Source organism: Exserohilum turcica, assembly GCF_000359705.1.
Source record: "Exserohilum turcica Et28A unplaced genomic scaffold SETTUscaffold_23, whole genome shotgun sequence".
NCBI lineage: Eukaryota > Fungi > Ascomycota > Dothideomycetes > Pleosporales > Pleosporaceae > Exserohilum > Exserohilum turcicum.
This window is the reverse complement of record NW_007360059.1, coordinates 398,214-410,670: the sequence shown is the minus strand read 5'-3', so window position 1 is coordinate 410,670 and position 12,457 is coordinate 398,214. Positions and strand designations below refer to the sequence as shown.

Here is a 12,457-nt window from a genome sequence, read left to right as displayed (position 1 = left end):
ACTACGGTTTGACTAGGGCATGATAATTGCCAAGCTTTGCTTTGGGTAGCATAGCGCTTTCCTTATTGAGCCTAGTGTATGCTGACTGTCAGCTGTTAAGAAAAGTTGAACCAATGAAACAACAACGTTTATGAACGCTGGGCCAATCATATAAGATTTTACGTTCAGGAAGATTGCCAAAGTTATGAGTGTAGGCGGTTGTTTGTACAGTACGTATACAAACAGCTGCGTGTCCCTTGCTTGTTCAGTTGTGCTGTCCGATGGGGTGCTTTGCAGACCGTCCTTCATGCCTGCACAATCCAAAAGGTCGCCCTTCTTTGTTTGACCGAACCTCAGCATAACAACGCAACGTAACGAACTCAGCATGTACTACGACGACAGATGCGAGAAGCACGATCTCAAGCTTGGCAGTCAGCAAGCCACCAGCCAGCACATGGATGCACTTGGTCACTGGGCCCTACGATTCGAATGCAAAACTTGCGGCAAAAGATTTCGTACCCAGGACTCGGCAGATCAGCACATGCGCGATACGGGACATCCGAAGCTTCAGTTCAAGTGCGAGACTTGCAACAGGAGATTTGGATCTCAATCTTCCGTCAATCAGCATATGAGTGCTTTGGATCACTACAAGCGATACTACTGCTATGATTGCGCCAAGGCGTACCAGGATGATAATTCCTTGAAGATGGTCTGTTCAGCGCGCTCCCCTTCATACTAGTCTCGAGCATTACTGATTTTCGTAAGCACTGGAACTCAAGCATCCACCGCGGGAAGAATGTTACATGCCTTTTTTGCAAGGCAGCTTTTACCTCGGCTAGCGGCCTTTCGCACCACCTTGAGACCAGCTCATGCCTACAAGCCAGGAGTCTCAGTCACAGAATTATTTTCAACACCATTAGTCTGCGGGACTGCAACGGTTTGTTGACAAACAAGCTTCTTACCGACCCGGACGATGACACACAGAATGGTGCCTCAAACGCAGCTTGGAACGGTTCTGATTATGAGTGCTACCTCTGTCATCGAGAGTACAACACTCTTCAAGCACTGAATCAGCACCTGAACTCACCGGCTCATAGCGAGAAGCTGTATCATTGCCCGAACCGCAGCTGCAACCGTCAATTTGGCCGCCTGGCATCGCTTTTCAATCATCTTGAGAGCGAGAGTTGTAACTTTGTGCGATTTGAAAAGGTGCAGAAACACGTTCACAATTTCATCACGGGACAACAGAAGCTCGTTGGCTTCGTTTGAGTGCACAACGGCTTGGCAGGAAAGAATTTGTAAATATGTAACTAGTTTCTTGTGGTATCCTTACGCCAGAAGTGTTCGTACACAGTCAGCATCTAGCACCTCCTAATCTTGGCCTGGGTTCGTACTGAAGTATATGAAAGGCTTACGGAGATTCAATAAGTCTACACGTTTATCAAGGTTATAGGGCTGAAAGTCATCGACTGGTTGTTGTGACTTGGCCGTTATATTCGTCCCCCATAGAGACCCAGAACCAATTTGCCCCTCTTAATGCGTCTTTGGTACATCAATAACACTCTACAACAGCTGTCTATGCCAATGGAGTCTTCCGCGGATCTAACGAACTACCAATCCGTGCCGTATACTCTGTCGCACCACTGTACCGACATTCTGTGCTTATGCTAGTCGTTTTCCGTAAGTACTTACAGGAGGTTTTGTTTCTCAATACACTTTGATTACGGCTTACTGGGCTCCCAATAACTCATCACTTTCCCTGAGAGAAAATTATTCCTATTGCTTGTAGTATATATGTAGTCGGTAAATGCTCAAGCCTAACCAAAAGGGCTTTGGACATCATTAGTACAATCTCATGCACTTGTAGCTTCCGGTTTCTGTAAGTAGGCGGATTTTGATCTCATGCTAAGCCTGAATAGTGCTAGCTCTTGTCAGCAATGTCATGAGTCAATCTTCTTTCCAATACTCGGGCCAATTAAAGTGAGATATCTATGGAGTCTAAGCCTCTTCTGAGCAAGCGTACGTATACTGGGCGAATCGATGACCCGTGCGAGATGACAACTGAGCCACGTGTGCAAAGCGGAACCTGCAAATGTATGAGAGTGTATCGTGACTGCGCTTATGTCACAGCAAGTCAATGACAAAGGAGTAGCGGTGAGACTGATGACAGGTAATCAGTTTGGAGGATGCTAGTGAGCTTGCTGTGCCGCAATCCTTTGCCCACGCCACAGTCACGTGACTGATTGTTGATGATCAGCTAGCCGAACAACCTATCAGCATGCGATCGTCGACGATGGTCAGATTCCATGATCGTATTCTCTATGATCAAATCCTATAGGCTCTTTTCTTACATAGACCGATGCTTTGTTCTTCCACATATCCTTACAGTGCTAGTTTTTTACATGCATACCGTTTGAGTAACTCAGTCCTGTCAGACAATTGCGCAGACGTCTTCAACACAAGACTCACCTGGCTTAGTGCCGACCAGGTCAAAGCCGCATCACACGACCCATTGTAACATACTACAACTCCTCATGATCTAACGCCTCAACACGCTCGAGTGTTGCTACCCGGTACTGTGTATGGGTTGTTAATCAAACTTTGGTACGCTTTTTAAGTCATACGCCTTCCTGCCATACCTTCATTCCCAAGCCCAGAATCGTGCCAACGCTTCACTACCGAATGCATATCTCATCTCTGGAACACTGAGGCAACGTAGCGGAAATGGAGGATCATTGTTTAGAGGTAGTAACAAAGTGTGACCGCTGTAAAGAGAAGGGTTTTCGATGTTTTGTTATCGAGGCTTCCGGTCAGTGTATCAGTTGCGTTGTCGTAGACGCTGATTGTACTGTCTTTGTCTCTGAAGAACAGTGGGAGGAGATTCAACGAAAGAAAAAAGAGCAGCAGTTGGTGGTTGCGCGTCTCAGAGCGCTGCTCGCTCATAAAAAGCAGGAGCTCCTGAAGACTTGTATGGAAGAACGCTCATACGCCGATCACGATTTGATTATTCTCGATGAGTTGGATCGAGCGAAAAAGAAGGCAAAGCAGATTAAAAAGGCGAAGAAAGCCAAACAAGCTAGAAGAAGCTCCAAATCTGGTACAGACCCTCATTTTAGTCGAACTACCGCTATCTAGATCGTGGGCTGACCTAAGCTAGTTACAGACTGACCGCAGCTGATTGTATGAGCATGTACAGCAGCGAATCCAAGCACACCCTCTCTTTGCTTATGCGTAGCACAATCATGTCGCTGATACTCGTTATCGCTCAACTCTTGTTCTAATAGTGCTGATATCAATCGATCCTGCAACTCCCCGGCTTACTTTCCATTGAGCCGCTCCTCGTTATCACAGCTACCATCTTCTAGTTTCGTGTCATTATCTGTGCCAGCTACTCGATAGTGAGCGCCAAGCGTTGTCAGACAGTATGCCGTTCCCAAAGGCCATGTTGAGCTTTCAAACGTCTTAAACTATGACTACGTAGGTTGAACGCCCTTGCTTATGAGTGTAATACCGTCTCGCTCATACACTTGAACGTAATCTTACCAGATGTCTTTACACGTGTAGACAAACACGTTGCATCGTCGTCCTAGATTAGAATCTAAGTATCGGCATTGAAATGCGTAGAGGTTACGAAATTGCTGTATGAGTGGTGGAAGGGTGACCGGGGAGGACCAGTTTCACAGGCCATACTCACTGAGAAGTTTGACCATGAGGCCCATATATGAAGAGCTTACCACGCTTCGAGTGTATCTCCATGATCTTTGTACCTGTAAGGATGGCGCTTTCGAGAGCTTGGGTACGAGGGTATGAGGGACAGCAAGAGAGCGATGTGGCAAGACTTGCAAGCGAGGCAGTATGGCTTTGCAACATAATCGATTGATTTCGCTAACTTTGCAGCTCGAAGACTCTGCAAGTGTGTGCCAATATGCTTTGGAGAGTGTGAAAGGATATCGCACATCAGGTGATGTGTAGCAAGATGTAGCTGAGAAGGGAATGCTTAACTGTATGCGGGTATGAAGCTTCGGTCTCCAGTGGTTGTACTAGGCGGGATATTGGATAGATGATGATCTATTAATGTAAGCAGTTGAGAGTGTAGGAAGTCTTATGTATTCTGTAGTACATGATGATAAGAGCAAGTTTAAATACAGTGTTATTAGTCAGTGGGTAACCACGTGGCTATACATGGTACTTCTGGGCTTACAATTAACAATGCGCTATCCATGAGAAGGGCCGTTTGCTACTTGTTTCAGGATTGCTGACGGGCGAACACTACACGTGATGCGCATTGTTGGTGCTTACCATAAAACATCGATATTCTCCATAGGTACTGCCAGGTCTCGTGACTTACGAGCAGCTGTCAACAAACAATATAGTTGCAGAACTCTAAACATAATGCCTAATAACTAGGTATGTAAAGAACTTGAGAGTACGGCTTCACCATTAGAGGTGCCATCATAGTGTCACAGTCATCACGATGACAACTGGCCTACTCTATCTGTACTGAGACGAATGACATCTATGCCTAGGATTTCCGCATGAGCTACACTATGTTCGCTAAGTAGTTAATGCTCAGACTTGTAATCGATACGCCATCATCAGGCGAAAAGGTGCTATGCAGTGACTAAACATGTACGTTACGACATGCCTCTAAGCCTTTCAAGATTTTACCACTGTAATTTCACTGCTTTATATGCGTGGATAGTAATGTTTCACAAAAGGTAGTAAGCAATGATGACTACTAGTGTCCTTATGGAAACATCATTAAACTGTGATACCTGAAACTTCATCCACATCACCATAAGAAGTCGAAGTTGCCGCTGAACACTTTCTACCAAAACGTTCCAGAAGAAAGACAGTTTTCAGAAACGTATTTACGAGTAAACAAGACTTTTTGTGTCAATAGTACGAATCTCCATCACTTGAACAGGCCAGTTATCACCGGGATGCGCCCGACAGAGGAGACGCAATAGCGAAGAGAAAACACAGCTTCGACCAAGCTCGGCAAGAATATGGGATTCAAAACCGACATTGAAGAATACGTGAACAAGAGAAAAGAGCTTGTTCAGAGAGAAAACGAGAATGCCTGGGATAGGGGCGCAAGGCCAGAGCCTGGCTTAGAATCCGATGAAGATAAGGTGGAACAAAGAGCTGCCACCATCATACGCGCAATCCGCGAGTATGAACGTAAAGTTACTTTTGGAAACCTGGCATCAGAGGCGCTACCAGATGATGAGGATCTGGACATGGGTGGCCGATATCTTACTAATAAAAAGCGCATAGAAACTCAAAGCCAACTGTTTAAGATATCCAAGATGGTACCAAAGGGAGCTCTTCTGCATTTGCATTTCAATGCCGAACTACACCCTGAAATACTTCTTCTCCAGGCCCGAGAAAGGAAGAACATGTACATCCGTAGCACTCAACGTATCGAGGACGAAAGCCAATTGGGCACAACCGAGTTGATCCTGAGCGTCCTAGATCCGAACACCGTCGAAGATGGTGTTAACATATTTTCCAAGAATTACCCCGCAATCACAACCCCTAGTGATATGAAAGACAATGAATTCCAGAAGAAAGTCTGGATGCGCTGGGCTAAATTCCAGAAGAAATTTGAAAAAAGATTTCCGGGAAAGTATGAGGATCAAGAGTCTGAGACTTCCCGCAAGGGAGAACCGCACTGTTCTGGATCTTCGTCACTGAAAACTCTATATCCGGCTGAGAAATGGCTGATGTCAAAAATGGTGCTTAGTCGAGAGGAAGTTTACCATCCCGACCAAACCGTCAATGGGTACGTACATACATCATGAATTAACAAAGCTGTTTTCTAACAGATAGTGATACAGGATCTGGGCTCGATTCAACCAAGCCACGAGGGCATTTAAAGGGCTGGTGAACTATGAGAGTGCTTATAAATCATACATAAGGGATGCTATCGACCGAATGATCGATGAAAAGGTTATGTATGCCGAACTACGGCCAATGCTGTTGGACAAGTTCATCCCTGGGGATAGCGGGAAACGAAAAGATCGCCTTGATCTTGTTGCCCAAATGGAGCTTATCGAGGAAGCGATAAATGAAAAAAAGAACGAACTAAAGGAAAAACAGGAGCAAGAAAAGTTCCCGTTTGGACTCAAGATAATCTACTGTACGCCGCGATCAATAGGAACTGATAAAATGGAAAGTGAGTTGCAAGAGTGCATGAAACTCAAAAAGAACTTTCCGAATCTGATCTGCGGTAATTAAAGTCCCAACCTTCAGTTTAATACTCCTAGTGTCTAAAGTCTATTCAGGATTCGATCTAGTCGGTGCTGAAGACCGTCCCAACTCCATCGGATATTACAAGGACCAACTTGTTGCTTTTCAGAAAAAGTGCAAGAAGAAGGGTCTGGAGATACCCTTTATGTTCCATGCAGGGGAGACACTACTGGACACTGGTGGTTCCGACGACCCTGCAAATTCGAATCTCTACGACGCGGTGGCCCTAAACTCGAAGCGTATCGGTCACGGCTTCGCTCTGATGAAGCACCCTCATCTGGTAGAAAAGTTCCGAAAGACTGAAACCAACCCTGGCATCTGCATTGAGTTGTGCCCTGTTTCAAACGAGCTCTTGCACCTGTGCAGAAACGTAAAAGAACACCCGTACCCAGAACTGCTAGCTGCAGGCATACCCTGTACAGTTAACACTGACAACCCAAATTTATTCAGGTATTTCCCATTTTCTTAGCAAGTGTCTGAAAATCTAGTGCTGACTGCTGACTTCATTTACTGCAGCAATTCTATGTCACACGAATTCTACCAAATCATGGTCGGCGCGCCAAGCATGTCTCTATACAGTTGGAAACAACTCGCTCGCTGGAGCATCGACTACAGTTGCTTGCTTTCCGAGGAAAAAGTCAAGGCCCACAAGTACCTTGACGAAGCTTGGGTCAGGTTCTGCAAGACGGTTGTAGACAAATATAACGATCTTATGAATGGTGACAAGACCGATCCTTTGAAGGCTGAGAAAGCGTATCCACCGCGAAAAAAGAGGCACCCTGATGTTCTCAAGATTTCCAACTCCCTCTAGATGGGTACTAGTTTACTAGCACTACCTGATGAGCTCTTATTGAGGATTGTTCAAAATGTCTCACAGGTTCGAAATCTCACCGTCACACAAAAGATTTTCTCGGATTTGTGCAGATGTTTTGGTGCAGACGAGCGATTCCCTCTCTGAGGCCTGCCGCGCAATCCGATGCGTGATGGCGTGGACCAAACCGGGTGACTTGGTCGACAAGTTGTGTGCGCGTGTCTGTACTAAAGTCACCCAGGCTATCAGCAACGGGCATCTTTCCGACGCAAGATCGACTCTCAAAGTCATAAGGAAGCTGCCCTCCAACACCCGCATTCCAGACAACCACTTCTTTGAGGTAGTCACAGCAGCCCGCGATTTCACTATTCAGGCTATCAGGAACAGGAATTTACGCTCCGCAAAACTTGCTCTCAAAGTCATAAGGAAGCTGCCACCCAACACCCGCATTCCAGACGGCTTTTTCCCTCCCTTGCAAGCGGGCTGAACTGCAGCATTCGACAGGTTCTGTTCCAATCATCAAAATCATATTTGGATATACTGAAAAGACTACGAGGTCGACTTTTCCACCTAATGTAGTCATTAAATATTGTATCGCTGTCCGCTAGCCTGAACTAGGATCATTTTGTATACGACGCACTGCTTATGTGATTCACAGAAGCTCCAGAGAAGGCCGAGAATCTTAGCCTTGGATGTTCACGCGTTCGAGCAATCCCTTTTCATAAGTTGAATGCTCATGTTGCATTTGATTAAACTTAACTTAAATCCTATATATTCATTCCATTCGACGTGGAGAACGTACCAGGAGGAGGATGTTAAAACGAAATTAATAATAGAAAACTCTGACAGTGGCTTATTGGGGAGCTCACATACCGCATACTGTACGTCGGCGTAAGCATCACCATAAAGCTGCACAAGTCAGCTTCTTGGATCAAAGTGAATCACACTCTGATTACCCTTATTTTAAGTCCGGGGTTTTGTCCCTCACTAACTGCATCGGAAAGCCGTTTCCATCTCAAGTACCGACCAGGGTGGCAATCATGCGTGAACCAGCGCACGACCGTCGCCACAAGGCTGGTTGTAACGTAACATACCTATAATAACAATTAGTTACAAGTCTAGTTATATGAGTGAGTTTATAAAACTAACAGGGTTTGAAGGGTTAAGTGCAGTGCTGTGTAGCATAGTCTTGGGTATTGGCTCAAGAGAATGCTGGACTGTATCCAGCGTGCATGAGCCAACGACGATGTAGCTTTTGTACCTTGAAGCATGACAGTATTCTAGAGTAAGCCAACGAGCTTTTAATAAAAGAGTAACTATAGATGAATCGTACGTACTCGGAAGACTACAGTGGCTTGGTCTCAAAGTACCTGCAATTCGTCTCGCGACGGGGTGCATCCTGTGACTTAGAAATGGACGTTGGTTAATCTTGAAATCTAAACCCCTTTTGAATTAGAGTCAACCCGTAGTCTAGATAGCGCTCTAGTTAGCACTCTTGCATCAAGCTGGTTGATGTAGTTAACATAATATATTATGCATGCACTAGTTACGCGCTAAAATTATGTGTACGTCTATTCTTATGTAGTCAGATGAACTTCAGGTGTTACACAGGGTTATAGCTATACTTATCTGTCCGAGTTTAAGCTAGGTCTAATGAGCTTGACGCTAGCGTTCCGTGAGGTTACGGAATAATTTCGTGAGAGAGAGTTGTAAGATTCAACCAGAGGGCCGGTAAACCCAACTAGTTGATTAACTATACCATTTGCGGATCATTTTTATACACTGAGGCTACGACAGATGAGGAATAGTCTATGCGAAGCGCAACTGGAGCCCTACAAGCTAAATCCTCTGCGTATTACGCAAACTGAAAGCAGATTTTGCAAGCGGGTATAGTCACATAAAGGGTGCTTATAAAGTTTTTATATTTGACAAAACAAGATCCTGAGAGATTCTGTGTACTACTCGGAGTGTTGATGGTTCTTAATGGATGAAGTTAAACCCCGATCAACATAATTAACTAGATGACTTCCCATTGCGCTGCGCACACCTATTGGGAAAATACCTTGAAAAATCCGAAAAACAGTGACTAGATATGATCTATGATCTCTTTAGCCTGTGTGTGGCCCCGTCTGTCGTATTGCAAGTACATAACTGTAGATGGGACAGGACTAGCTAATAGTGCAACACTGGCTATTCTGATAGTAAGCAGCGTTACGAACACAAAGGTCATACATTTGCATTAGCAAGATTTATAGTTCACAAACATCTCTGAGTCCTCATGAAGATGCTTACTGTACACATATTATCATCAAAACATCGTCTTTGATCAGGCTTACACGCAAATTGACCTAAAAGGGAAGACATTCCATAATTTACCCTGGTGATAAACTCCTTTTTGCAATAAACTCCTGTACTTTTCAAGGCACGCTGCGCAATTATGTCGTCGAACAAGTATTCATATAACGCAGACGAAAACCCCATCAATGATGATGATACTCCACCCACCCTTCTAGATCAACGCAAGCTATCTATTGGCAGGGAACTAATATGTGCATGTCTCTCTAACTCTGAAATCGAATTGTCCAAGTATCTTCAAGAGAATAGATGGAACATTGAACCCGACATGAAAGAGGTCCTCGAAATTGCCTTGATGATCTCTCTTAGATTGAAACATTTTATAGCTGCCAAAGTTCTAATTCGATACAAAAGTCCCGAACGTTGGGCTTACAAACTCTTGCGAGAGTACGTAAAGCACGAATATTGGGTACAAGCTATAGAGCTATTATCCACTGTATCAACGTTAGATGAAATTCGAAAATATCTTTCAGGCAAAAGATTCTATAAGATCCTCCAGGTCGCAACAACGAAGGGATGTGGTTACACCCAACATCAGATTTGTTTCATCCAATCGTTTCTGGGATGTAGTAAAAGATTTGACTACCCTTATTCTGATGTTAATAAGAAACAAAAGGAGGGAGGGGACCCATTAACTCAAGCCATACTTGCTGGTTCCGACGCAACAGTAGCGCTTTTGCTCCGCAAGGGCATCACAGCTCATGATAAACATATTATAGCGGCACAGGAATGTATTGAATCTGCGAAAGAAATCGAATCAGCTGTCAACCCAGGTTTGCGCAAACGTAAAAGAGGCAATGAGTCTCTCGAGCGTGCGATAAAAAAGGTCTTACAAAGTTATGACGATAACTCTGAAACAGAAGTCAACTAAATACAACTTCTATCTTTGATATTTTAGATTTAGGTATTTGGCTCACTGAAATAAGAGTTTATTGGAGTTGCGACAAAATGATAGAGCGATAGGGGGAAGAGAGAAATTGAATACATTCCGTCTGCTCTTTCAGAATCAAAAGGTGCTAGACTAATTATTTGAGCCGATTTTAGAACATTGCCCTACGTGACTACGGGAATTTTGAGTAAACCGGTGAAAATTCTCTGTCCTTGATAAGACTAAGCTTACAAATGAATTTAAATTACACAGAAGCAGCTCTAACTAATCAGTAAGTAATACTTAACGTTAGTTTGCAAATTAGTTACATATGCTCTCTATATTGCTATGTATTTTTAATTAGTTCCGCTTGATAAGTATTCCAGTTAACTAGTGAGTTGAATTACATGCTCGCAGATCCAGTTGTGTTGTTCCATGAATGCGTCAGATTCCAGCGGGTGTTGTAGCTCTTGCGTACGCATGAGATCATTAGTCACAATATGTATATGATGATCATAACAATCGCGCCTCCCCTGCCACGCGTCCACGAAAGGATTCAAAAGTTTGCGCGCATCTGGGCCTTGTTCTTGGCTTGGGAAGTCCTGTAAAAACGACAACTCTAGTTGCTGAAGTCCCTGAAGGCTACTTGCTATGCTCGGAAGAGCAATTTCCCATAATGCTTTTTCGTCTTCACTGGGCAGGAGTGTAACTTCCTCTAGTATCAGATGGCGTAGCGTCGGCGCGAGTGAGTCCAGAAACTCTAGCAAAGTAGACAAGTTTGTCGCGATCGAAAGTTTCAACTTGGTGACTTTCGGCCAGGGTTTGCGGCGTGCTAGTGCAGGCAGTAGACCTGGTCTTGTATCATGATAGTAGATTAAGCTGTCATAGCTTTCAGTGTCTTGGTCAGCGAAGTCGCCAAAGGCAAGAGAAACCTGTTCCAAGTTCGCGCCATCGCAAAGAATCGCGAAGAGCGGCTTCGCTATAGTGAGGAGGCTTCCGTTGTTATCTTCATCGGAGACATAGCAGTCAATATGGGTAAGATGACGCACGATCTTTCCCATGCTGACTAGTCGGGCAACCTCATCATTCAATCCCATGCTGCCATCAAAGTCTCCATCAGCGATCACGTCTGCCTGTGTAGCATCGATGATGGATTCTCGTAATTGCCTAATTTTGCGATGATCGTACTCTTGGAAGAGTTGTCGTAGTCGATTCGGGCCCCAAAACGCCGGTCCCTCAACGTAGAAAGTTAGCGATTTCAGATGAGTCAGATGTTCTTCGATACGCCCAAGAGCTAGCAGCAGACATGCAAAGTGGAGAGCATCGACGTCATGCTCCTTCTCCCAAGAATCAGAGAACGGAAGGTTGATCCAGTGATCAAAGCGTAGCTGTTTCCATTGCTCAGTCCATTGACTTTCGCCTCGAACAACGGGGTCGTGTATGATTTTGGAAAGCTTGATCAATTTTTCTACAGCATCCTTGACTCCGTTGATGAGATACCCTCTGACATCTGGTGTCATTTTTCTCTCCTTGTTGTAGTCGCGATACAAGCCCGACTTTTGAGTATGCGTCAATTCAGACCAATCTCTTTCAGACATCCAGGCACTTTCTTTGCTGTCGTTGCTGGATCCATCACTGGAGTAGCTGTCGTCGCTGGTATCTTGTTCATTCGGCCATATTAAACACTCCTCCCATTCTTCAAAAGATTTGAAACTTCGTAATCCAAGTTTCGGACCTCTCCAAAGCACGAGGGTTCTCACATACCCAGCTAATCTTTTGTTGGCTGCTATTTGGGCGAGGTTATCAACACTACGTCTACTGAACTGGAACACAAGAGTCTTGAAAAACAAAGACGCAGCAAGAGGTTCCAAGCTCCGGCTTACTAACCGGCATTCGCGAAGGTCGTGCGGCTCCAGATAATCGAGCACTAGAAGCCAGATCTCGGGTGGTATTTCAAGTTCCTCGTCGACGGAAAATGCGAGAACCATGTTTTTCTGTATATCGAATTATTCCTGGCAAGGCAGCGAATTTAGAGGCACAGTTCCGACGAATATTTGGATAAGTTGAGCCAAGCAGGGTGAGCAAAGCCTAGCATGATGCAAGTAAGAAAATCAAACAACCAGAGAACAGACTAAAGGCTGAGTAGGTTTAGCAATGTAGCTCCAATATAATCAACCAGACATGAAGCA

General features: G+C 44.7%; 4 protein-coding genes across 4 annotated transcripts; 3 read left to right on the top strand and 1 right to left on the bottom strand.

The window, feature by feature from the left end:
- The first annotated feature begins 267 nt into the window (after nt 1-267).
- SETTUDRAFT_169522 (uncharacterized protein) lies at nt 268-1,472 on the top strand. Its single transcript, XM_008028316.1, has 2 exons — nt 268-688; nt 745-1,472. Exons 1-2 carry the CDS (start codon nt 365-367, stop codon nt 1,246-1,248), a joined length of 828 nt encoding a protein of 275 aa, XP_008026507.1. The 5' UTR covers nt 268-364; the 3' UTR covers nt 1,249-1,472.
- Nucleotides 1,473-4,846: 3,374 nt separating this feature from the next.
- On the top strand, nt 4,847-7,373 carry SETTUDRAFT_169521 (uncharacterized protein). The gene is made up of 4 exons (XM_008028315.1): nt 4,847-5,767; nt 5,823-6,214; nt 6,270-6,684; nt 6,751-7,373. The coding sequence occupies exons 1-4, from the start codon at nt 4,989-4,991 to the stop codon at nt 7,043-7,045; spliced, it is 1,881 nt and encodes a 626-aa protein (XP_008026506.1). The 5' UTR covers nt 4,847-4,988; the 3' UTR covers nt 7,046-7,373.
- A 2,109-nt stretch (nt 7,374-9,482) lies between these two features.
- On the top strand, nt 9,483-10,271 carry SETTUDRAFT_39978 (uncharacterized protein; the record flags this gene model as incomplete). The annotated part of the gene is made up of 1 exon (XM_008028228.1): nt 9,483-10,271. The coding sequence occupies one exon, from the start codon at nt 9,483-9,485 to the stop codon at nt 10,269-10,271; it is 789 nt and encodes a 262-aa protein (XP_008026419.1).
- Nucleotides 10,272-10,654: 383 nt separating this feature from the next.
- On the bottom strand, nt 10,655-12,256 carry SETTUDRAFT_39977 (uncharacterized protein; the record flags this gene model as incomplete). The annotated part of the gene is made up of 1 exon (XM_008028227.1): nt 10,655-12,256. One exon carries the CDS (start codon nt 12,254-12,256, stop codon nt 10,655-10,657), a length of 1,602 nt encoding a protein of 533 aa, XP_008026418.1.
- Nucleotides 12,257-12,457: the final 201 nt, after the last annotated feature.

Coding starts and splice junctions, on each gene's coding strand:
- SETTUDRAFT_169522 (XM_008028316.1), top strand. CDS start 365: ATGTACTACGACGACAGATGCGAGAAGCACGATCTCAAGCTTGGCAGT. Junction 689..744: donor ATGATAATTCCTTGAAGATG/GTCTGTTCAGCG, acceptor GATTTTCGTAAG/CACTGGAACTCAAGCATCCA.
- SETTUDRAFT_169521 (XM_008028315.1), top strand. CDS start 4,989: ATGGGATTCAAAACCGACATTGAAGAATACGTGAACAAGAGAAAAGAG. Junction 5,768..5,822: donor CCCGACCAAACCGTCAATGG/GTACGTACATAC, acceptor ATAGTGATACAG/GATCTGGGCTCGATTCAACC. Junction 6,215..6,269: donor CTTTCCGAATCTGATCTGCG/GTAATTAAAGTC, acceptor AAGTCTATTCAG/GATTCGATCTAGTCGGTGCT.